This window comes from Pongo pygmaeus, chromosome 10 (genome assembly GCF_028885625.2).
Source record: "Pongo pygmaeus isolate AG05252 chromosome 10, NHGRI_mPonPyg2-v2.0_pri, whole genome shotgun sequence".
In the NCBI taxonomy this organism is placed as follows: Eukaryota; Metazoa; Chordata; class Mammalia; order Primates; family Hominidae; genus Pongo; species Pongo pygmaeus.
Window position 1 is genome coordinate 35,022,063 of NC_072383.2, and position 26,760 is coordinate 35,048,822.

The 26,760-nt window shown below is 35.1% G+C and overlaps 1 protein-coding gene across 2 annotated transcripts; it reads left to right on the top strand.

Annotated features, from left to right (window-relative positions):
- Positions 1-5,473: 5,473 nt before the first annotated feature.
- LOC129010277 (dol-P-Glc:Glc(2)Man(9)GlcNAc(2)-PP-Dol alpha-1,2-glucosyltransferase) lies at positions 5,474-18,136 on the top strand. Of its 2 annotated transcripts, none has more exons than XM_054444294.2 (3): positions 5,474-5,792; positions 6,787-6,984; positions 8,684-18,136. In XM_054444294.2, exons 1-3 carry the CDS (start codon positions 5,622-5,624, stop codon positions 9,734-9,736), a joined length of 1,422 nt encoding a protein of 473 aa, XP_054300269.1. In that variant the 5' UTR covers positions 5,474-5,621; the 3' UTR covers positions 9,737-18,136. The 2 variants fall into 2 exon arrangements, with proteins under 2 accessions (XP_054300269.1, XP_054300272.1); XM_054444297.2 differs by lacking the exon at positions 8,684-18,136 and adding an exon at positions 8,033-8,184.
- The last annotated feature ends 8,624 nt before the right edge of the window (positions 18,137-26,760 follow it).

Here is a 26,760-nt window from a genome sequence, read left to right on the forward strand (position 1 = left end):
GTAAACATGACTACAGTCAGTAAACATGACTACAGTCAGTAAACATAAACTAAAACATAACTGGAATCAGTAAACAAACTAAAACCTAACTGGTAGCAAAAGTAACAAATTGGTCCTGATTCTGTTGAAGTTGTCAGCACCCTCTAGTGGAAATACCGTTTTTAAAAAGCAAGTTTTTAAATGCAGAGACCTTTCTCACACATTTTTGCAGTCATTGAAATTTGGCAGTTATAGTAACTAACATTTGGAGGCAGAAAAAACAGTGTAGTGTTTCATTTTATTATAGTAAATAAATGTAAATCATTTAATACAATTTGTTGCCTCATTCAGAAAACCAACCCAAAATGAAGCAAAAACGAAAGGAAATCTAGAAAGAACAGGAACCACAGGAGATCAGAAACTACTGATTCAATGTTTCTGCTTTGTCTGGTGAAAATAAAATCACTATGAGGGTTTCTGCATTTAAATTTAATTAATGAAAAGTCAGGTGATCTCCATTCTCACTAAACTGAGAACATGCACATGTTTAAAGAGTAATATTTTGAATGTATGCCAAACTTTTAGCCAGTGCAGGGTACCTAATGCTCAGCCTAAGGATGCCCTCTTGTTTTACTCTGCTTCTAAAGTCAAAAGGGAATTAACCACAAACCCTCCTCAATATTTCACAAAAACTCCCTCTTTTCAGTAATAACAATTGTATCATAAATCTCACTCTAACGTCTGAAATTTTAAAATTAGTAAGATCATTTTACTGTGTCTCTTAAAATGTAAAATTATTTAAGAATTAAAGTTAATTCAATGTCTTCTCTTCTAACTTTTTACTTTGGTTGATTTAATAGTACCGTAATTTCATCAGTATAATAGCCCAATTCATTTAATAATCAATTTATGATTCTTTTAAATTTTATGCAGTTTAAAGGAAAAGGAATTCATGAAGTTTCTTTTCCTGGAATGTTTCTTATCTAACTGGCAGCAATAGCTGTAGGACTATGGTGTTTCAGCTACTTATTTTAGCAAAAAGCACAGTTCCCCTTCACATGGTTTTTTGAAAGAAAAGACATCTGTATGAATATAAATATATGTAACTAAAAGCCATTAAATTGTAAGTATTTAAGCTCCTCTTCTTCAGCTGCTGAGGAGGAACAGCATCTATATGTTCATTGGCAATGAACTTTGTTTCTTGGTAGGGTGAAGCCTGGAGATGAAGAATCGGAGAAGCCAGGGGACTAAGCAGCATGAGTGATCAGAAAAGCAAGGGAAATGTAGAGGACAGCAGTATTCTCAAACTTTCATGTCCATCAGGTCCACCTGGTAATCTAAGGGAATCATAATTGATTACAAAATGAATGTTAAAACACGTATTACTTGGCTCCCTCTGCTATCAGATTTGTTTTCCGGTAGGTCTAAGGCAAGACTTAATTATTTGCACTTCTAACAGGTTCCCAGGTGATACTAATGCTGTGGTACTTTAGGAACCACTGTTATAAAAAAAATATTTAGGAAGTTTTGCTTTGGGTTGTATGGTATATCTTTCTAAATGACCAAGTGTATTAGTCCTTTTTCACACTGCTATAAAGAACTGCTGAAGACTGGGTAATTTATAAAGGAAAGAGGTTTAACTGACTCACAGTTCAGCATAGCTGGGGAGGCCTAGGAAACTTACAATCATGGCGGAACGCGAAGGGGAAGCAAGGTACCTTCTTTACAAGATGGCAGGAAGAATGAATGCAGGAGGAACTGTCAAACACTACAATACCATCAGATGAGAATTCGCTCAGTATCATGAGAACAGCACGGGGGAAACTGCCCCAAGGATTCAATTACCTCCATCTGGTCTCTCCGTTGACACGTGGGGATCATGGAGATTATGGGGATTATAATTAAAGGTGAGATTTTGAGTGGGGACACAGCCAAACCATATCACCAACCATCTCTCTTTGTCTGAGACTACAGAATTTACCTGGCCTGAGACTTTCAAGGGTAAAACTGGAAAGTCTGCCACAAACCAGAAAGATTTGTTCTATGAAAGTTATCAGAATCAAAATGGGGCCACTTGCATAAAAACCCTGAAAAATGGAGCTAAGGAAGACCAGAAAGGGAGGATTTATATGCATGTATGCCTGACAACAGGAACTACAACAAAACACTGCACAAACCACAACTTTGCACAAAGGCCACCACAATCTCACAAAAAATTACTTCTGTGAGGACATTTGCCCAGCAACTGCCTGTCCAACCTCAAACTGGTGCCACCCTTTCTACCAGTCCTTATAACCAAAGATAATTGTCTCAAAGCAATTTATGTAACCCTCTTCATTTTTCTTTTAAAATCCTTTGTCTTCTTTTACCTCCCTGGCTATGTTCATTGTATTCTCACTGTAATGCTCAAACCCAAATAAATATTGTTTTTTAGAAGAGTCTCTGTGTGTGTGTGTTACTTAGGTTTAACCAGTCCCCTACACGATGTCTTCAAGACATTTTCAGTAGAGCTAAAATACCTGCTAATGCTTTTGTACTAAAATGTTGTGTGTGTTTTTTTAGTTGATTCATTAATTTTAAAATATAGAATTTTAAATTGATATGTTAAGATTGACCTCAAGGGTAGAGTTGCATTTTAGAGGTTATCATCTGTGATTTTTGGCCCAGGGTGCAGTACTCTGCTGCAGCTAGAACAGATTGTCACCTAGAAAGGAGTAAACCATCACTATGATTAGCAAGTGGCCAATGTTTTCATTCAGCGACAAGTGAAAAGGGGTGCAATAAGAGGCAGGATGTTTCTTGGACTAATACTTCAAAGTTTATTACAGTTACAGCCTTTGGGGAAATTCACTGTTCAGATATGGCTGTTTCAAACAGTTAAGTATATGCAATGTTATGTGAGTTCATCAAATTAGGAATGTCTTAATTGATCAAAGTAAGCTAGGTTATACCGGAGAAATAAAGTCAAAATCTTCATAGCTTATAAACAAAAAAGATTTATTTCTTGCTAAAACAACCTATCCTTAGAACCCCAACAGAAATGGCCCATTTTTTCTGCCATAACTTATTTATCATAATTCAAGTAGCACAAATAAATAGTTGATGTGCAATGACAATGTGATTGCTCATCCTAATGACTCTTTTTCACAAACATCTGGAAAATGGCAGTTGGAATTCTGAATGGAAAATATAAGTTGAACTTAATGCTGATCTAGTTTTAAATGATAGGTCTAATAAAATGTAATCTATTTCATTAAAACCCCAGAGGTAGCTATTTTAATAGGTCTTGATTTAGGAGCAGAGCTTTGGAAAGCATTTCAAGACTATCAAAGATGTTGTAATCTAAGAGTAGAAAAGTGACAACAGCTTCATCGATTTGCAGATAGTAAAAGTAACTCATTAACAAACGAGTGAAGTACTCTACGAAGAACTCTACTGAGCCCATGGAGCTTCTTAACATTCTTAGGTAATATGTTTTACATCAATTGTTTCCAAATATGAAGATTATTATTCAGTGATTTGAGATGGCACTCTAAAATCTAGTTTTTCACAATGATCCCCCAGCAGATTTTGATGTAATTAGTCTGTAAGATGAACATTTTTTTTAAAGATGAAACTTGTATTTCAACTTGGTGTATGGAAACAGAGGAGAGTGGAATGTAAATGTTAAGTTATTGGGACTAGTGAAACATTCAGTTCAGTATACACCGTAGATTATTTTAACCTATAAGGCTATGAAGTTATTTTATTATTCTTGGTCTGATGTTCTAATTCCTACACTTGGTTGTGACACTAATTTTTTATATAATTTTACATAAATCATTTTTTAAAAACCAGCTTCTTTTATAAAATGAAGTCAAGTAGATTATTAATAAAGATCCCTAGCCGTTCTGGAACCCCATATTTCCTTGAAACTTTCCATTTTATGTAAAGGGATGTGTGCAGCATGTATAGGAGTCAAATGTTTAACATAAACTATTGGTGGCAATTGTTGTGAAGAAAAATGGATAGCATAAATGTCTAGTCTTGTTCTACTCCCTTTAAAAACTACCCACTGTTTCTAGGGTGGGTCAGTAAGTTGCAGAGTATATATAACACGATTTAGCAGGTCAACAGGTCAGGAGCTAATTACTTGTAGATCACATCAACCTCTTGAAGACTGAATCATCTGGAGATGTGTTACAAGTGACTTAAACAGATAAGTACAGCATGGACTCAATAATAAAATGGGAGATAATGGTTAAAACAAAGCTAAGCATCACATCAGAGTAGGATCCTGACATGATTTTATTCCAGTAATGCAAATGTTCCCATCCCAGCCCTCATTCACCACTACCTCCTCTTATCATTGAGGAAACAGGCAGAGACAGAATGGAAAGGCAGTCAGCTTAATTTAAGAAACTTTCTTAAGTTCAGAAATACTGAATTAGTTTTAACCCAGAAAAAGAGCTCAATTGAGAACTCTGAGGTTTGCAACCCTAAATCCCAACTAAATTCTGATATATTCCTGCCAAAGGCAACCTGATTGAGGTACCTGAGAAATAGTTTTTCTACAAAACATGGCCAACCATGCTCAAGACAAAATTACAACACATAATTTATCTTCGGCATTCTTCAAATTATTTACCTCATCTCTTGCCCCCAGCACCTAATCCCAGAATACAGGAATTTGATGATGTCTACACAGCCTATAAAAGTCCATAAATTTAAGTGCCTACTGTGTGAAAGCCATTTGGGGGACTACAAACATAAAGGATGTATAATGCCACCAACTAAGATGTTCACGCTTATGATTTAGTAGGAAAAACAGAAGGCTGCCTTACAGATATTAACAACCAAATTTACAGGCACACCTAAAACATCCCAAATTCTAAAATATATATTTTTTTCCAAATCCTACAGGGTAATATGGCTATGAGAGTGCACTAGGAATGTCAATTTAACTAAATCCTCTGACAGCATCCACATTTTGAAAGAGTTCTCTTTGAACCTGAACAAACACTCCTCTCACTGAAGTTCATTCGGCATTGACGGGTCTCTGGTTCTTCAAGTTTTCATCTGAAAGTCTCAGTCTTTGCTATCACAACCAACGCCCCCTTCCTACACTCCAAAGTTGATGGAATGAAATGTCTTGGAATTGAGGGTTTAATTAATTCGGATCACTGGAGAGAAAGAACAGAAATAACGGGGGAAAAAATGTGTAAATTTAAGGGCTTGGAATTGGAAACGTGGGGAAACGTCGCCACCTTCTGGTAGGTGATGGAAATAAGCAGGAAAAATCCAAGCTAAGAAGCGGCTTTTTTTTTTTTTTTTTTTTTTTTTTCTAAGCAGCAAGCCATACACCTCCCGCGCTGGCGAAATCCGAGATCCACCCTTTCCGGAAGTTTTAACACTTTGTGCGCCCCGGGCAATGCGATTGAGAGGGTAATCATCCGGTCCTTTATCTAAACCCGTCACTCCGGGAAACAGCGACCGGATCTTTCCGGATCCGCGCTCTCCCAACATCCTTTGCCTTCCGGTATGTGGCCCCGTCTGGCTAGTCCCGCCTAGCGCGCCCATTTCGAGCCCAAGTTTCCAGCTCGGGTTTCCGGGCTCAGAATTTTCCAGGAGTGGGTTCTTGGGCAGTGGCTGTGGGAGCAGGAATGGCGCAGCATGAGGGTTACTATTTCTCGGCCGCCTTGAGCTGTACCTTTTTAGTATCCTGCCTCCTCTTCTCCGCCTTCAGCCGGGCGCTGCGAGAGCCCTACATGGACGAGATCTTCCACCTGCCTCAGGCGCAGCGCTACTGTGAGGGCCATTTCTCTCTTTCCCAGGTGGGGTCCCCAACCTATCCCCACCCCAGGAGAGGCCTGAGAGGTCCCAACGTCCCCAGCTCCTTCTCCCATCTTTAGACTTAACTCGTTCCGTTCCACTCCCCGCCCAGCCTCAGAACATGAAAGAAACTGGGTATAGTCTTTTGTTCCTGTCGCTGAGATCTGCGAAATATTTATTAAATGAATGAATAAACAGCAGATCTGTCCCCCAGGAAGGAGTGATCTGGGAGAATACTTAATGGGGAACCGAGCGCTCCTCTTGGCAGCTGACGATATCGATCCCACTTTGTCTTTCCTTGTCTTAGGATTAAAGGCATTCGGGTGCTCCTTGGAAATACCAGAAAACTTCCCTTTAGCTCACCTGTCAAGCACCTGACTGTGCATTTTAGGGGTGGGATAGGGTGGACTGGAGGGATTTTCAGCTACCGAAAAGTCTGTTTTAGAGAAAGATCTGATCTTAAATCATGGTGCTGTGATTTACTAGTTTTGTGATCTTGGAGATGTTCTGAGTTTCAGAAATTCAGCTTACTCATCTGCAAAATGACAATAATCTTTACTATAGGCCATATTGTAACGTTAATACAGAGGGTTTGGCACAATTTCTGTCTCAGTTTATGTTAGCTGTCATCATGGAACCTGTGGTCCAAATGTTTTCCTAAACTTAGAGTCCCAAACAATGTTTCCTTTTAAAAACTGGAACATTTGCAGTTTATTTATCAAAATAAAGGCTTTTAAAGAACATTTCTTGGAAAATAGAAATAGATTTTAAGTTGTTGTTTATTGGTTGCTGCTACCTGAACCGTCACTAAGCTGGTCCGGGGGCAAAAAATAAGAAAAACTAATCCTGTTCTGCCAAGGACTGACTTAATCTTGTCATAGAATAACTTCTCAAAATTTCTGATTGTTGCTGGAGATGAGAGTTGGACTTGACATATTTGTGTCTGTCTCTTTCGTATTACCTTTTGCTTTTACTTCATTTTCTTTCGTTTTAAAGTGGGATCCCATGATTACTACATTACCTGGCTTGTACCTGGTGTCAGTTGGAGTGGTCAAACCTGCCATTTGGATCTTTGGATGGTCTGAACATGTTGTCTGCTCCATTGGGATGCTCAGATTTGTTAATCTTCTCTTCAGTGTTGGCAACTTCTATTTACTATATTTGCTTTTCCGCAAGGTACAACCCAGAAACAAGGTATGTTTCAGAATACTTAATTACAAGTTTATGTGTAGTCAGGTCCACAATTACAATGAACTAGTTTTATGAGATTTGGTGAAAAATGTCTTTAACACTTTGTAACTTTGTATTTTTGTATGTTATGTAAAGGTAAATTTAAATCCTCCGTCTCCATTTTAGAATAAATTTGTATTTAAATACTTGAATAACTTATTTGTAAAATCTAAAGTAAATATTTGTTAAGTGAGTCAAACCAGTTCAATAAATACTGAGCTTATTCCATGTGCTAGGGACTGGGACTACAGAGATAAATGAGGCAGTCTTTTTCTTGTAAAACATATATATTCATTAGGGAAAACAGACTTTACCTGAGGACTTTTGATGTGGTAACAGTGCAGGCCCCGGAGGTAGATTGCCTGGGTTAGAATTCTCTCCCTGCCACTTAACCAGTTTTGTTACCGTGGACAGGTTAACCCTTAGTGGCTCCATGTCTTCATCTATTAAATAAGAATAACAATAGAATCTGCCTTATAGAACTGTTATAAAGGAACAAAGAAACAATAAATGGAAGATGCTTCGAATAGTGCCAGATACATAGTAAGGGCTCAGTAAATATTAACTCTAATAATTATTTTTAACCTTAAGAGATGATTTCAGTAGTGTCAATTATGATAGAGTGGTAAACATAAGATGCTATGAGGATACAGAGAAGGAGCTGGGGAACACTTACTGCTTTTCTGGGAGGGAGGGGAGTATGTGGCATTCAGTAAGTCCTCACAGAGAAGATGGTACCAGAGCTGAGTCTTGATGAACGGATAGGGCTGTGTAGGGTGGGGAATTAATCCTGGGGAGACAAACAGCATAAGCAAAGGAAGAAAGGCATTGAACAACGAGGTGCAGGGAATTGGTCTTGGAATTACAGGATTAGAAAGTAGAGGGATGTAAGGCTAGAGAAATAGGTCATGAATGCCCTTATATGTCACAGAGAGGACTTTGAACTTTAGCATGTAATGGAGAGAACTTAATTTTAATCAAGGAAATGGCATGGTCTGATTTGGTGATTTAGATTAAGTGGAGTATACAATTCAAGAACATAAGAACACTTTGAAATTCTGAAACAGCATGTCACAAAGGCCAAAAGAAGATATATAACTTTAGACTGGCTCACTTTTCAGAAAAATACCTGTTATTTCATCATGAAAATTTCATCTTGAAAAAGTAAGTCTGGGTATGGTATATAATTACCATATGCATGTTTACATTCTCCCTTGTGTAGAGTTATGAAGGATTTCCTTAAAGGAAAGTGGTGATTATGGCTAAGTGAATCCTTACTGAAGGCACTAAAACATAAGCTTAGGGAAGTGGAGCCAGCACTGTGTTCTATTTATCTCCATAGTCCCCATAGAACTTAGTTGGTATCTTGCACTCAATAACTCCTTAACTAATCATTGCCTGATTCAAATTGTGTTAAGCTATAGAAGATTTGGCATACACATGGTCTCCAAACTGATAGGTATACATAAAAAGTACCAGGAAGTGTTCTTATAAATGTATATTGTGTTTTTGCAAAGCCAGAGATAAGATTAATATTGATTAATTTTATTTAAAGAAGGTTTGAGTAGTTGAGTAGTTTTTAAATAAATTTCTTCATTAGGCAAGCAGAAATAGCATTTTTTATCATGAAAATAATTTTATCTGTGTTTTTTCTTCCTCCAAGGTTGCCTCAAGTATCCAGAGAGTCTTGTCAACATTAACACTAGCAGTATTTCCAACACTTTATTTTTTTAACTTCCTTTATTATACAGAAGCAGGATCTATGTTTTTTACTCTTTTTGCATATTTGATGTGTCTTTATGGAAATCATAAAACTTCAGCCTTCCTTGGATTTTGTGGCTTCATGTTTCGGCAAACAAATATCATCTGGGCTGTCTTCTGTGCAGGAAATGTCATTGCACAAAAGTTAACTGAGGCTTGGAAAACTGAGCTACAAAAGAAGGAAGACAGACTTCCACCTATTAAAGGACCATTTGCAGAATTCAGAAAAATTCTTCAGTTTCTTTTGGCTTATTCCATGTCCTTTAAAAACTTGAGTATGCTTTTCTGTTTGACTTGGCCCTACATCCTTCTGGGATTTCTGTTTTGTGCTTTTGTAGTAGTTAATGGTGGAATTGTTATTGGCGATCGGAGTAGTCATGAAGCCTGTCTTCATTTTCCTCAACTGTTCTACTTTTTTTCATTTACTCTCTTTTTTTCCTTTCCTCATCTCCTGTCTCCTAGCAAAATTAAGACTTTTCTTTCCTTAGTTTGGAAACGTAGAATTCTGTTTTTTGTGGTTACCTTAGTCTCTGTGTTTTTAGTTTGGAAATTCACTTATGCTCATAAATACTTGCTAGCAGACAATAGACATTATACTTTCTATGTGTGGAAAAGAGTTTTTCAAAGATATGAAACTGTGAAATATTTGTTAGTTCCAGCCTATATATTTGCTGGTTGGAGTATAGCTGACTCATTGAAATCAAAGTCAATTTTTTGGAATTTAATGTTTTTCATATGCTTGTTCATTGTCATAGTTCCTCAGAAACTGCTGGAATTTCGTTACTTCATTTTACCTTATATCATTTATAGGCTTAACATACCTCTGCCTCCCACATCCAGACTCATTTGTGAACTGAGCTGCTATGCAGTTGTTAATTTCATAACTTTTTTCATCTTTCTGAACAAGACTTTTCAGTGGCCAAATAGTCAGGACATTCAAAGGTTTATGTGGTAATATCAGTGATATTTTGAACTGTGAAAATGGACTTAATAATTAGACCATTTCTACAAAGAACAACTGAATAGGTGGAAAACATGGAATTTCTTTTAGGTGCAGTGGTGGTCCTCAAATTACATTAGTTTTTTTATATATATTTTAAACATATGTAAGAAATTAAGTGGCAAAGAACTGAGAAAGCTTAAGACCTGCTTCAAAGGCCTGAAAAATGGGAAAATAAAATTGTTTTCAGATATCTCATATCATTCTCATAATGTTGGCCCCTTAAAAAACTTGGGAATTGTTTTGTATGTACAAGTTTATTAAAACTGGGTATGCTTCATATTACTGGAACTAATTTATTCTCTTCAGAGAGAAATATTAGGTTAGTGCAAAAGTAATTGTGGTTTTTGCCATTACTTTCAATGGCAAAAACCACAATTACTTTTTTACCAACCTAATAACAATGTATTAGCAAATATTTACAAATGGTCAGGTGATATTCTTGATTGAAAAGTTGCTTAATATTTCAGTAAATATAATTTTAATTCTAAGTCAAAATAGAAATGCATAGGTAGTAAATGATAAAGTAGAGACTCATATATGCCTGTCTAGACATCAAATTGTTGGTTATTGTTTACAATCTAGAAATGATGAAGCTCTTTCACTAATTCCTAATATGAAATGTATGATGGCCAAAGACAAATTGTGTTGATTATAATCCTTTAAAAGGGGGATTTCCTTTCTGAAATACATATTATATTAGCTTCCCAGGGCTGCCATAACAAATGACCACAAACTTGGGTGCTTACAACAATTTTCCTCACAGTCTGGAAGCCAGAAGTCTAAAATCAAAGTATCAGCAGAGTTGGTTCCTTCTGGAGGCTCTAAGGAAGAATCCATAAACAGACATTCTATATCTGTTTCCTAATACCTTGTGGCTGTCTGCAATTCTTGGAGTTCTTTGGCTTATGGACAAATCTTGTCCAAGTATTGCAGACAGCAATCTTCACTCCAGTCTCTGCCTCTGTGTTCACACGGCCTTTCCCTTTGTCTTCTCTTCATTACCTTTTCAGGACAGTGTCTTTGAATGTAGGGCCCACCCTGATCGAGGGTGATTGTGTCTGGAGACCCTTACATTATGTTTACAAAGACCCATGTTCCAAGTAATTTCGTATTCACATATTCTGAGTAGACATGTCTCTTCGTGGGATACTTTTCAGTCCATGACAGTTACTAAAGAACATTTTAGGATAATCTTCATCTGATTGTTAGGAGACTACCTTTTAAAATTTTTTTATTATATATCAAATTATAGTTATATATACTTATGAGATACAAATGGCATTATGATTTTTGAATATAATGGGTGATTAAATAAAGCTAATCTATGCATCACCTCAAATATTTGACATATTTTGCGATGAAAACATTTGAAATTTACTCTCAACAGTATTGAAATGTGCAGTGCTTAATTATTAGCTGTATTCACCATGTTGTATAATAGATCTAAAAAAAGTCAAAACATACTCCTTCTGTCTAATTGAGGCTTTGTATCTTTTGATTATCATCTCCCCATTCCCACATCCCTGGCCTCTAGCAACCATCATTCTTCTCTCTACTTCTGTGAGTTTAATTGTTTTAGATTACACAAATAAGTGAGATCATGTGGTATTTGTCTTTCTGTGCTTGGCTTATTTCACTTACCATAATGTCCTCCAGGTTCATCCATATTGTTGCAAATGACACAATTTCTACCTTTTTAAAGGCTGAATAGTATTTTATTGTGTATATATGCCACATTTTCTTCATTCATCTATTGATGGACATTTAGGTTGATTGAATAACTTGGTTATTGTGACTTGTCTGCAGTGAATGTGGAGTGCAGACTTCTCTTTGACATATGGATTTCAAATCTTCTGGATAAATGCCCAGAAGTGGGATTGTTGGATCAGGAGATAATATCTTAGCTGATACCTTTTAAATAACTCTCAGTATCTTTACTGAGAGGTTAAAAAATAAGTGACTTCTGAGGTAATGTAAAGCTAAAGGTGACTAGTGTTTGATTCCATTATGTATTTAAAAAAATGTCAGAATTGAAAGTTGAGAAATCATTTGGTCTGACCTTATTTTGTAGATTAGGGAACAACTGCTGGGTTAGGATTATTTTGTGTTACTTTTTGAATTTTGTGTTTATTATTTTGAGTGTATTTTTTGGGTTGTCATTCCATTACAGGAAAGTATTATTTGGGCATGTTAAATTTGACATGTAAACTTCGAATTATGAATAGAGCACTTCTTTTAACATAATTTTATGTTTCCAAACTTTAAAAGTAGCTATAAGTGAACAAATTACTTTCCCCTCAATGTCAAATTTTGCTTCTCCGAGTTTTAAGTAATGATTCTACATTTACAAATATAAAATTGTGTGCAGGTGAAAATTACAAGTATAATTTGAATGATAAATACAGACCATTTTTTGGTTGTACTCTAGTACTCAGAAAATAGAATTGCATTAGTTATAACAGTGATTGTAGAAAAACATGTTTTACTCAGACTTTTTAAAAATTAGATGAGAGAGGACACTCAAAGAAATTATACTTTTGTCATTAATTTACTATAATGGAGAACTAAATCCGGGAAGTCAAAATTGAAAAAAGAATGTATAATTTAGGGAAAATAACTTTTTGTCTGATAATATTAATGCAAGGATTTTGTATTTAGGAATACTTCTTAGAGGAGAAGCTTCCACTCTGATCTAGTCTGGCAAAATTGAGGAAAATATTCTACCCTGTAATTAAAGAAGACTGCTCTTTGGAGGGATCACTGTTCTAGATTTTTTTTTTTTTTTTTTTGGGAGAAGTCTCGCTCTTGTCCTCCAGGCTGGAGTGCAATGGCGTGATCTTGGCTCACTGAAACCTCCACCTCCCGGGTTCAAGCAATTCTCCTGCCTCAGCCTCCCGAGTAGCTGGGATTATAGGCGCCTGCCACCACGCCCAGCTAATTTTTCCTATTTTTAGTAGAGACGGGGTTTCACCATGTTGGCCAGGCTGGTCTCGAACTCCTGACCTCAGGTAATACACCCGCCTCGGCCTCCCAAAGTGCTGGGTTTACAGGCGTGAGCCACTGTGCCCAGCTGTTCTAGTTCATTTTTAAGTGTTGAGTCCCTGCTGTTTTAAGAGATGTTTTGGTGAAAATCTGCATTTAGAGAGAAACAGATTAATATTCCACATTTTAAATAAAATACATAAAATACAGTACTTAGCATTTTAAGAAAAGAATGTCATGTATTAAAAGGTGCTATTTTCAACTATTTATTATTTTAAAACAGGAATGCTTATCAGTACTTTTGAATTTAAGGTAAATGTCTTGATTAAATTTTCTAGCAGTTCAAAGATGGCCATTTGCTGGTGAATTTTCCAAAATAGGTAACAGATAAAATGATTATGTAAGAACTTGACACAACAGATCATTTTGCCTTTAGTTGTTCAAGAAATGATACCAAACTCAAAGTCATTCACTTGAAACAACTGAGAAGACCATTCTTAGGTGTTTAGATCCTTGCTTTTAGAAACATTCTTAGTTATATTTGTGTTTTCAAGAGTTATTGAGTGGATTTTTTTTCATGAATTTTTAAACATTAGACTTAGCCGAATTGATTAAAATAAGGTGATTATGAAAAAAATATTGCCCTGCTTGAGGGCATATGGAGCCCTACAGTTACCGTTACTAAAGTCTGTGAGTATGTCTATTTTGAAAAGTGTCATAAAAAGATCTAGTCCATAAATCGTTATAGGTTCAGTAATACATCATTTTGAACGGATTCTATCTTCTGTGAAATTCTAGAGATATGTTATCTTTAGGTGAATTAGTAAGATTTCAGGTATGCTGTGAATTTTGTACGTTTATGTTTTCCATTAATGGATAGTCAGAAATCTTTTGAACTGCGTTTGACTGTATTTAAATGATTTGGAAAGATAGTATCTCTCATTTTAAACATAGCATCTCATTTTGGCAAGATACATTATTTTAGCTGTCTGGCCTTTTCTTTGCCTTCTTAGAGTTATTTCTGAAATGTGCATAGCCAGTCATAAAATACCTTGTATAAATAGCCTAATGTAATTTATTTCTAATAAATACACAGCTTAATGAAAGCATTTCTAGTTTGAACTTAATTGCCACTTGGCTTGATATTATTTTCCTTAGAATTGTTGGGAGAGAGGAGAGAGGAAGGGATCTACCATTTTTATTTATACCACCTAAATAGTGGACTGTTATTTTGGACTCACTTTTAAATAAAATATTTATTCATATGAAGAAATACATTTTGTGTTTATTAGGTTAGCAAGCATTTATTATCTTTGAAATAATTGGAATTTCATTAAAAAGTGAAGCAAGTAAGAATTGTGATGTAAATTTGAAAATTTTTAAATGGAAATTTAAATATGACTTAGGAACCATGGGCTTGTAGAAAAAACATTTAACATGGGGGTTAAGATTTTTATATTTGGTTGTGGATCTGGGACCAATAAGGCAAGTGGTTTAGTCTTTAGTCCTCATTTCAGATGAGAATAGTATTTGTCCAAACTCTAGTCAGTGTCTGATTGGTATGTGTATAACCTTATTTTAAAAAGGATTAATCCCTGCCATGTACTCATAATATTTATAAGTATGTCATATGATAAATATTGGTAAATATATACTGAATGAAGTTTTTAGTATAGAGTGAAGTGAATAGAAAAAATATCCATATAACCGTGGCTAATTTTAGGAAGTAAATCGTGTTTCATAATAAGAGTCATCCTAAACATTTTTCTGCGTAATTTTCTGACCCAGTGTTAAAAATTTTTATTTGCTTTAGTGAAAGTTTGTTCAACCCACAGGCCGCATGCAGCCCGGGACGGCTTTGACTGTGGCCCCAACACGAATTTGTAAACTTTCCTAAAACATGATGAGATTTTTTGTGAATTTTTTTTTTTTTTTGATCATCAGCTATCATTAGTGTTCGTGTATTTTATGTGTGGCCCAAGACAGTTCTTCCAGTATGGCCCAGGGAAGCCAAAAGATTGGCGACCCCTGCAAGCATTTAATGCTTATACATGTATTTACTTGTAAATATGTTGTTTCTTTGATAGGATATGATTTCAACATAACTACTGTTTATTTAAAATAAGAAAAATAAATAACTTTCAACCATTAAGAGGTTATAAGACTTTAAAGGGAAAGTTTCTTTAACAGGGTATAATTTCAAAATAATTGCTTTTTATTTAAAATAAGAAAAATCAGTAAACTTCAACTAATAACAGGTGAAAGAATTTAAAGGTAAAAGACATCTCAACTAATTACAAATACTTTGTTTTTTTTTAGTTGGGCTACATTTTACCACTCTAGGAATAGCTGTAAATTATTTTTTATATAGGGTATTTTTATGTATTTAATGTTGACAACTGACGTTTCCAATATACAAAAACTTGCGTAACTGAGAAAATTATAATAAAAATAGAGATTGAGAATACATTTTTAACATATATCCATGAGTCAACACTAATATTTAATATTTGGGATTTGGAAAATTATTTCTAGGGTAAGAAATTTTGTCACAATATAATATCTGTATATTGTGCTTTTTTTAAGAGAGAAGTTTTTGATGAATTGAATGTTAATTAAATTTTATCTCAGCGTATCACCATCAGACCAAAAGATACAGTATTTTTCTAACAAGGAAAAGAAAATACGTACATATATGTATTTAGATATACAAATTTGTATATATGTAATATATGTGTGTGTGTATAAGTATTAATTTCCTCTTTTTTTTTTTGTAAGAATTGAGACAGGGTGTCAGTATGTTGCATGGGCTGGTCTTGAACACCTGCCTCAAGTGATCCTCCCACCTTGGCCTACCAAAGTGCTGGAATTTACCATGAACCACTGTGCTAGCTTCCAACAAGAAAAATATTAAATATATTGGTTTTTCACAGTGAAACTTAATTCAGTTTAATTGAACCATATATGTGTGTGTACGGCATATACAAGATGAAAAAGAGAGGAAAAATAATAATGATGGTTGCCATCATTCATTGAACACCTGTAATGTTTTAGGCATTATACTAGCTGATATACAAATATTGTCTCATTTGATGCTACACTTATATTTCTGTGGGGTAGATGTTGATTTCTATTTGACTGCTGAAGAAACTGAAGGTCAGGAAGGTCAGGTGATTTGCCCAAAGTCCACACTGTCATTAAATGAACATAGATTGGTATGACTCCCAAGCCTGTGAGTGTTTGACCATCATATTCTGCCTCACTATGAAAAGTTTTTTAAAATTAATTAATTTCTTTAATCAAAAAAAGTAGTATATGGAGAGAGAGGTGAAAATCCATGTTTGCTGTCTGCAGTTTCCAGACCATTCATGGCATGTTATTTTTGTACTGGATGTAGTCATTTTTTAAAATGCTCCAAACTGTTCAAAAGAGCATGAACAACATGATAACTCCTTGTAATTTTGTTGTAAGATAAATGGCTAAAAGTATGTGGGATGTTTAATTTGGATAAGTGGAAATTCTATCACTTGATAAGCTCTCTTGAAGAATAATTATTTGAAAGATTGGATTTAATTCTGTATTGCCTGAAGTGTAAATCAGAGGTGAACAATTAGATTGGAAATCATGAAAAGCATAACTTTTCTAATTGTTTAGTCTTTTTAGGGAAACAAGCCCAGAAAAAAAGTAAGATTCTCATTCATTGGAGATAAGATTTCTATTTATCAAAGATACTTCAGAAGAGTTAGATAGCAAGTAGGTAAAATGTCTTTTAAAGGTATCTGACATCTTTAAAGCTCTGTGATTTTTAAATTCTTAATTTTGTTACAGCTAATTTTTGTTTAAATTAATTGCTGAGTCATGGTCAAGTATTTCTGATGACTTACATGCTTTGATATATTTTAAGTTTCTAAACCAAAACTACTATTTAATTCTATTACCCTGTTTTAGAAAAACATTTGAGTTATACAACTTGCTAAAAGGTACTTTAGCGATGATGTTTTGGAGCACTAGTAGTATACTGTTTAACTTATTTTCTATTTTTTATCCCTCTATATTAGTGAAATTACTTCTATTTGAAGTTTTCCCGCAGTGAGAAACAAAGACTGAGCACTATCTGTAAAAATGTTTAAGGTGGTGTCCACTAGGTGGAGATATTGTGCTACATTTCCAAGTGTAATTAAACTTTTATTAGTCTGAATTAAACTTTTATAGTGTTTTATTGTTTTTAACCACAAAGATTTATAATCACTTATATCTATTTATCATAATGTTATTCGAATGTTTCCTGAGTTGTATGAAGCTAAGATACATGTAAAAACAAAACAAAACAAAAACCTCACTTTTGTGTTTTGTAATCATATATTAGATGATTTAACCTAATATATCTTCCCATATGATATATCTTTTCATATGGCATACTTCATTCATATGACATAGAATCTTTTCCCACAAACAATGAGTGATGTTATCTCATTTGAAAACTCGTGTAACATTGTATCAGCCACTGTTTTAAAGTGATTTACCCATGTTAGTCTCATAACAACTCTATGAGATCAGTACTGTACACATGGGGAGACTTAGTATAGAGAGGTGAAGTATTTTTTCCAAGATTACAAAATAGCTGTCTGAGCTGGGATTCATAACCAAGCAGCCTGACTCCAAAATCAATATTCTTAACTCTATTGATATGATGGAGAAAGGCATGATGAAGTCTACCTTCAAATTCATGGCATTTTAGAAGGAAAAATTGTCACAAATAATGTGATTATACTTCCTAGTTTTATAGGTCAGAAAAATGAAGTCCACACTAATTTTGCCTCTTCCACAGGGAGATAGATTCTCATCTACCATTGTGTCTTTTGTTTCTGTTTTTGTCATCATACCTCAAATTGATATATGTTGTAAATATGAATTTAAGGAAGTAAAAAACAAAATAACTCAGGGCTGGAGCCTTCAGTCCTATTAATATACATTGACATAAAGACCTTTGTTTTAACATGAATGATTCCAGTTACCAAATGGAGAAATAGTTGTTTGAAAATTAATATTTAGCTTCTCAAAGGAGACTCCTATTTGGAAGCAAATTGTTGGTTAAACAGGACATACTTTCGATTTTTGAAAAATTATCTGTGGGATAACAATCTCTTATTTTTAAGAATGTAGGAATATGTGTTCTATATGCTTTTAAGTTATGTATTACATACTGTTCTCTAAAATGGAAATGTTTGTTTGGCTTCTAAAAGTCATTTGTGAGTTCATGTTATTTAAAACTGCTTTTCAGTCAACTTATTCTTTATAAAAAAGTTTGTTCAAATAGCATGTTTTTATTTCGTTTCTAAATAAATTCATGTTTGATAATATTTTATAATGTATTATGTCTAACATATTTTCTTATCCTAAGCCAAGTATTAGAAGCTTTGTATTTCCCTCACACTCTCCGGTTAGCCATTTTCCTCTGTCTACCACCTACCTAATCCTAAGCTTTATTAGTCATTTTAAAATAGAACCAAATCTTTTCAAATACCTGTGATGTGTGCTCATAACTAGCCTGGGTGTCTGTATAATCTCCCTTTTATTCTCATAATAATAGAAAGCAGTTAAATTACTGGCTGAACCCCTTGAACTTGTGGGGGCTTGGGTTTCTTTTTTAGGCTAGGTCTGTAGGAAGCTCAGAGTATTTACCAAACACGTCTAAACTTGGCAGGGTTCAAGCCCCAGTCTTTGGGTCTTGTGGTGAAAAAAAGAAAGTGGTCCCTACTCTGTGATTGCAGACTTCCAGCTCTTACTTTCCATTGGGTGTCTTCGAGTTTCTCCCGTCATATGCAGCTCAGAGGTCAGCCCAGGACTTATACACAGATTTTGGGATTCCTTTCTTTTGTGACTCCCTCTTTTCTGAGATTTCTCCTAATTACAGCTACTCTAGCAGTCCTGAATTCCGTCCTTTCACACCTGAAACCAATCATATTGCACCTTTCTAACTAGGGTGTGCCCTCTGAGGGAAAAGTCATATAAACATGGATCTCACCCAGTGAGATCTTTCAACTGAGTCCATTCAGTTCCTGCCTTCTTTTGTTTACTCTTCAGTGTTTCCAAAAAGATTTTTTTTCCCTTTTTAAATGAGTCAATCTACTGGAAAGCTAATATAATAAAAGCTCCTCTGCTATGACCTGCCTAGGAACCTTGTCTTGATTGTAGTTAACATGTGTTATGTGTAGTCTTTCTGTTTATTAGATAAGGAAGTTGTGGGTGTTACTTTTGGTTTTGAGAAACTAAAACGGAGAGTTCCTGAAAATAGTTTAGGTGGCAAGAGTAAGTTTTTGGAATATGGACTTCTGTATTAGCCCATTCTCATGCTGCCAATAAAGACATACCCGAGACTGGATAATTTATAAAGGAAAGAGGTTTAATTGACTCATAGTTCCACATGGCTGGGGAGGCCTCACAATCATGGTGGAAGGTGAAGGAGGAGCAAAGTCACATTTTACATGGTGGCAGGTAAAGAGAATGCTTATGCAGGACAACTCCCATTTATAAAACAATCGGCTCTTGTGAGACTTACTACCAGGAGAACAGTATGGGAAAGACCTGCCCCCATGATTCAGTTACCTCCCACTGGGTCCCTTCCACGACACCTGGGAATTATGGGAGCCAAAATTCAAGATGAGATTTGGTTGGGGACACAGCCAAACCATATCAACTTCTAATATGGTCCTCTAACAAAGTCTGTCATAGTATTTGTTATTAAATGCAATGACAACTTGAGGGAACCTTGTGTGAAAAAAACGGTATCAAGAAACACAAAAGTGACCTACTCCAGACAAGGTGAACTCACCTAATGGGGGCTAACTAATGCAAAGTACAACATGATTATCACTGAGGAGGAATATAAGAGCTAGGGTGTTTACATGAGAATAGAAATCACATCTGGCGGAAGGGACAAAGACATACTTCATGGAGAAATTCACATTGGAGATTATTTGTATGGAAACCTGTGGAGACATTGCAGAAAGCATTTCAGGCAGAATAACGTGATGCAAACAAATTACACGGTAAACTACCATATGGCTGAGAAGCAGGTGGTGACAGTGGCCAACACTTATGAAGTGCTATGTGACAGGCACCAGTCTAAATTTTGAACGTGAATTTATTTAAGACTCATAGAGATGCCCTAAGGCAAATGCTATTATGATCCCCATTTTTACTGACAAGGAAAATAAGTCATAGGGAATTGAAACAGTTTACAAACAGGAAATGTGGCTCCAGAACATGCCCTCTTAACCAGGGCGCTTGCTATACTGATTCCTGCTAAACTTGCATCATCTGATGGCCTGTGCATCCAAAGAACTGAGGTTATTTTTAGGAAGAAAGTAAGAACAGTGCTCTGCTGTATACAGCGAGGAGCGAGGAAAACACATGTCCCACACACAGACCCACAGATAAATGGGTGTGGAGAGAAAAATAGTTATTTAGAGATGATAGCCAGGTTTCAGTTAAAACCAGAAGAATGGCTCTGTGAGACAGGCCCTCACTCTCCTGTAGATCCTGTTGTAAGTGATGCAGAAGCCAGAGAGAAGGTTGCTCTCCATCAGAAACATGAGGAGTTTCGGAGACCTCCCTAAAATATTTGGCCTGAAAGGGTTTGAAGCCAGGAGGAGAGATGCAGTCTTAGGAGAAACGTTTCATGAGCTGTAACAGGTACCATATCAGTCTTTCTCAGTAAGTACTGTTCTATGTAATTTTTATATGTTCCTTGCAATCCTATCACTCTCTAAAGGTCTAGTGAAGAAATCAAATTTAGATGAAGAAACCTAGCTTGACCTAAAATCTTCACTCTGTGTGTGTGTGTGTGTGCGCGCGCGTGTGTAATGTATACATTGGGTCTTTGGGCCAAATACACTCTAAGATTTCAGAGGTATAAACAGGCCCTGGGCTGTGGAGAACCATGGGAGGGGATGATCTTGATCTAAGTCAGTAGTTTTTACTTAGCCACATCTAGAAATCTATGTCTTGGTCATAAATTTTGTTCTTTGAAATGCAGGGAAATGTATCATAAAATGCAGGAAATGCAAGGAAAAGTAACACATTAAAGCTAATTGGTTATTAATATTTTAAGAGCATATGAGAATGTCATATTCTATTCCCTCCAGCTCTCCAACCATATCCCCCACACATACCCACACACTGCCTGCCCGCACATAAGCACAAGTATTTCTGGGGATCATGAGCATGAGAACTTTAGGGGTATTGCTAGGAAAAGAAGGAAGAGAGTAAGTAGGAAGACTAAAGACAGAGAAAGGAACCACCAGAAAGGGTAGAAAAAAAGAGAGGAATCCTTTCTTCACGTACCAATGACTCTAAGAATACCTTTCTCTATTAAAATAATATATCATCCAGGAGGCACATTGGAATGAAATACATGTGGAATACTGATATGAAAAGACAGAAGAATATAATAGGATCTGAGTTGAAAGACCATGCTTATCTCTTCACTTGTACTATAAGAATTTACAGTGTTGTTCTTTAGTTGGGATAACTGTGATGGACAACGTTGAAACCCTTTATGCCAATTTTGTTTTCAAAATGCAATGTCTTAAATTTTCCCTCAAGGTGGCACTCTTGGACAACTTTTCCAGTTATTAGTCTGACAGGAACTTGGTACCATTTTACTTACCTTCATAATGTCACAGATGCTAGTAATTTTTTTCATTTTTTTTTTTAAATGCATTATTTGAACATTTTTAGCTTTAAGCAAATATATTTGCTTGTTTTTGTCATTGAGCATTTTGAAAACGTTGTTAGAAGCTTGAAGCAGATAATCATAGCTGCGTTCTATTCCCCATAGTTAAGAATATGTAAGGCCTGGCGCAGTGGCTCACCCCTGTAATCCCAGCACTTTGGGAGGCCGAAGCGGGTGGATCACCTGAGATCAGGAGTTCGAGATCAGCCTGATCAACGTGGAGAAACCCTGTCTCTACTAAAAATATAAAATTAGCCGGGCGTGGTGGTGCATGCCTGTAATCCCAACTACTCTGGAGGCTGAGACAGGAGAATCGCTTGAACCCGGGAGGCGGAGGTTGTGGTGAGCTGAGATCGTGCCATTGCACTCCAGCCTGGGCAACAGAGCAAGACTCCATCTCCAAAAAAAAAAAAAGTATTTAGGGCCGGGCGCGGTGGCTCACGCCTGTAATCCTAGCACTTTGGGAGGCCGAGGCGGGCAATCACGAGGTCAGGAGATTGAGACCATCCCGGCTAACGCTGTGAAACCTCGTCTCTACTAAAAATACAAAAAATTAGCCGGGGGTGGTGGCGGGCGCCTGTAGTCCCAGCTACTCGGGAGACTGAGGCAGGAGAATGGCGTGAACCCGGGAGGAGGAGCTTGCAGTGAGCGGAGATCGCTCCACTGCACTCCAGCCTGGACGACAGAGCGAGACTCCGTCTCAAAAAAAAAAAAAAGAATAGAAACCTTGATATTTTCTCTTTCTTTCCAATTGGAATACCAGTCAAACCTGAAATTTATAAATAGTTTTAATGAATGTGGAATTTGTTTTATATATATATAGTAATAAAAATATAGTAATGTATATATAGTAACAAAAGGCTTCCAAAAGCTTCTGTATGGGAAATTCTTGTTTCCCTTAATCAGGCCATTAGAAAAGCAGCCTGCCATTCTCTGATAGCTGTGCTATAGAGCAGGTTACTTGATAAGCAATGAAAGCAAAGTGATTCTATTTGTTATGTAACGTGAGTGACATGGAAGGTAAATTTTTAAAAATAGTCTTGGATTTTAGCTTTATGAAAGGAATGCAACTTGGAAGTTTCTCCAAATCTCCAAATGGTTTTGAGTTACATATAATGCAACCTGACACCTAGCTTGATGTTTGAATTCTGTGTAGCTAGAAAGTTGATAGACTATGGATCTTTTTCTGTTTTGTAATGTTTGGTATTATACTGGACCTTTCATTGTGTTAATTTTTTATCTTTATCAACATATGAAAAATTCTGTGAACTATTGATCATCCAATGAGATTTTCTCAGTTTCAAAAGACAAATAATGCAATTTGGAAGACTGTAAATTTGTTTGCATGTAATCTGAATCTCTAAATATACTCTATTTTTTTTCAGTAAATTCTGAGTTAAATGTTTATCATTACAATGTCAGAGGATTAATTTTTCTATCTTCCAAATCCAGTTTTCCTCCATCAAGAACAAATTTTCATCAAATTGAAATAACGGTGTAGTTTTTGGAAGAAAACTAGCTTATTATGAGAAATAATTAGCAGGCATCTAAGAAAAAAATTCTAATTGAATTTGGTGTTCATATTTTTTAAAGGTTTTGTAATTTGGGCTTAATATTTGATAAGGGCAAATTAACCAAGATCGAAACCTTTAAAATATTTGAATTGATAACTATTTTGTAATTATAGAAATAACTTTTCTCTAATAAGTAAAGGAGAAATACATTGAACAAAATAACCAACCACCTTTCTGCTACACACTAAATTTTGATAGACTGTCTTTGTCTAAAATAGTTATTCAGCTATAAATACAGAACACTTGAGCTAGAGTCAGAATACCTGGATTCAAGTCCTGGTTCTGCCATTAACATGCTGTGTGAACCTAGGAAGGTGAACCTATTAGATCAAATGAGAAAGGAAGATACATACAAAAATTATTAAATAGCTGTTAATTGCACACAGTGTAAGGGTTATGCATGACTTATTTAATATGACTGAGGCAATACACCAAATAGTTTTATTAACTTTTATCATAATTTTTGTATGATGTTAAATCGTTTTAGATAATTGAATCATTCATTGTTGCTATCTTCAGAAATGTTTTAAAATGGCTTTTTACATCATTTAAAATGTCAGTTCCTTCTTTAACTTGAAAAGACACAGATTTTGGTCACTTTTTTGTATACTTGCTAATTATTACAGTTAATGACCTTGTCTTCCCAAAACAGAGATGTTCTAAAATGTTCTAAATGTTCCATTTGATGTTCTAAAATAAATGTTACATTTGGTACATTATTTAGAATTACATTAGTTGGGCATTTTACCGATGCAAGGAAGAAATACGGAAAGTCATTGAGAGTAGAGAAACATGAGTTAGGAAAGGATATTTTGCTTCCATCTACATAGTCTCTCCCTGGTGGGCCCCAGAACTTTTAGCACTGGAATGTATAGCAAAGCCTCATCAAGAAGTGAGACTTGGGATAAAACTTGAGTTCAAAATATCTACCTTCTTTTTCATCTTCTGTCTCCTTCCCCACACTCAAACCCACAGAGATTCTAATTGATCTACTCCGGTTCCCACTCACAACACACACAATAGGCTTCCATCTGAGCCATACTAGGACTCACTCAATATAACCCATGAATATTTTCCTTTGACTGAGATGTCAATTGATGGTCCTTAGTTATGGCCAGCATAGCAGAATAGGTTACATTAAAAATGTAATTCTCATGTTGCTTCAGCTTTATTTAGAAACAATTCTAGCTGTTCTCATGATAAGGTGGTATGAACAAGAACAATATCCATTGATACAGCCAATATAGCAATATGTCATTTTTATAACAACCAGAAACATTTTAATGTTATAAATACAAATATATATGTGTGGTTTTATTTTCCCTATTTTTTCTTATGGCTCCCATAAAAATATAATAACTGGACCAATCAATGGTTATTTGCCAAGTACCCAAAGCTCTTCATTTGCAGTTTGCTGTAGCAGTATGCATAACTTAATATGCAATGAAAAGATAAGATATAAAGGGATATATAATGTCAGGAAGCTTTTCATGACATTGCTCTCCTCCTCATAACTACATATGTTTTTCTGTACTTATAGCCATCATCACACCATTCAAGTTGCTAACTTACTTATCTGTATTTCTTACTAGACTATAAGCTTCATGAATCCGAAGACTGTGTCTGTCACATTCACAAATAGCCAGCATATAAACATAGCAAATGTTCAAGAAAGAGCTTTTGACTGACTTAATGAATATGAATAACTAGAATAATTTTATATTAAATACAAAACTCTGGTTAAATTTAAGTCTACTAAATTTTAGTCTAGCAACACTGTGTGGAGTACTTATTTTCTGTTCTTTTATCTGAGATGCAACTACCTTAATGCTCAAAGGCCAATATATTTTTCCACTAGAGCACCTTCCTAAAAGAAAAATAGCGAGGAGGCTATGGATTAGAAGAGGGTCAAGATTTAGATTAACCAATCAATGTGTAGACTTTCTTTTTTTTTTTGAGATGGAGTCTCGCTCTGTCTCCCAGGCTGGAGTGCTGTGGCGCAATCTCGGCTCACCAATGTGTAGACTTTCTATGGTCACTAACGTGACCAAACCATATCAATTTATTCAATTTTTGCAATATTTGTATTATTAATGCTTTGTATTATTAATGCTTTTTTGCAATTATATATTTGTATTAATGTACTTATTATTTGTATTATTGATTTTAATATGTAATATATATTCCTTTTATATAAATATGTCAGATATTTAGAAATTTATATATATTATTTAGAAACATTTAACATTTAAAAATAAGTAATGTCCTAAATAAACAATGTAATGTTCTAAATAAACATTTCTTAGAAATATATTTGTATGCACATGCCCATATGTGTACGTGTGTGTGTACGCCAGCTGTAAAAAGAAAATTCTCTACTTTGTATTTTTTATAATTAGAATTATAGTGGTGGTGATTTGCTTTGATATAAAACATTTGACAAACATCACCAGTGAATATCTGTCTGATGCTATTTAAAATGAAAATATTATCACATATTAATATGTATAGAAAAATAAAAACATGAAAAGAAATCAAGGCTAAAGATAAAAAGGCATTTCTCTTTGCAACATCAGCAGTTGTAGTTGCTGCTCATTTCTCTTTTGCCATTTACCCTGTTCAAAACAATATCCTTTGTCTTGCAGTTATATCGATAAATTCTTCAGGCAGTCAGTTCCAAAGTTGCTCTCTGAAGATGTTGGAGCTCTGAGTCACTGAGGTTTTAGTTTGAATTTAATGTTTGATGTCATATTGATGCTTTTTAAATTGTGGACCATTATACCTAAATTTTTACCTAGATCTTTCCAAATCTAGGCATATCAAATAATATTAAAAAGCTAGCATTTATTTTGTTCTCATTTGTTTTCATAATTATATTGCTTGGTGTGATTGTGATTTTTTGCTTTTTTTGGTTGATATCAAGGAAGGGATGCTTTTTTATCCACATAAATAAGCAAGACCATTATTGGATGCCATCTACCCACATTACTGTCTGACCCTGAAGACAAATACAGTCAACTCACTTATGTGGGTGGACAGTGTTCATTTATGATATCCACCTTGCCAATTAAAAATAGGGAAATCTTATACATAATGAAATAGTTCTTGTGCTTCTCAAAAACATGATTTAATTTGCACTGATTTACTCATACATGATTTGCTATAGCAGTTTATTATCCTTACTAAGAAATTCTATAGAATTTTACATTCAAAATCAGTATCTTGTTTTTGCTCTTATAGAACACAACATAAAGTGAATATCAACAAATTTATAATTACAAACTGAATAGCAATAATCATTATAGTCTAAACAACAAACTGAATAGCAATAATCATTATAGTTTAAACAACTATTTACAACTAGTACAATATTTATACAAATATTGTATTATATAAATAAATAAAACAACAACTATTTATTCAGCTCATAGCTCTGTTGGTCAGAAATTTGGACTGGGCTGAACTGCGTGATTTTCTGCTGGTCTCAGTTACACCTACAAGTTCAGCTAAACCATTTTGCATGTCAAAGCAAAGGAGTGTGACCACCTATTGACTGAGGGTGTTGGGAAGCCTGGACTATATGTGTCCAACTTGCTAGCCTGGAAATTTTAACATGGTAGCCTTGTCAGTAGTCCCAAGAGGATCAAGAAAGGGCAAACCACAATATACAAGCAGTCTTCAAG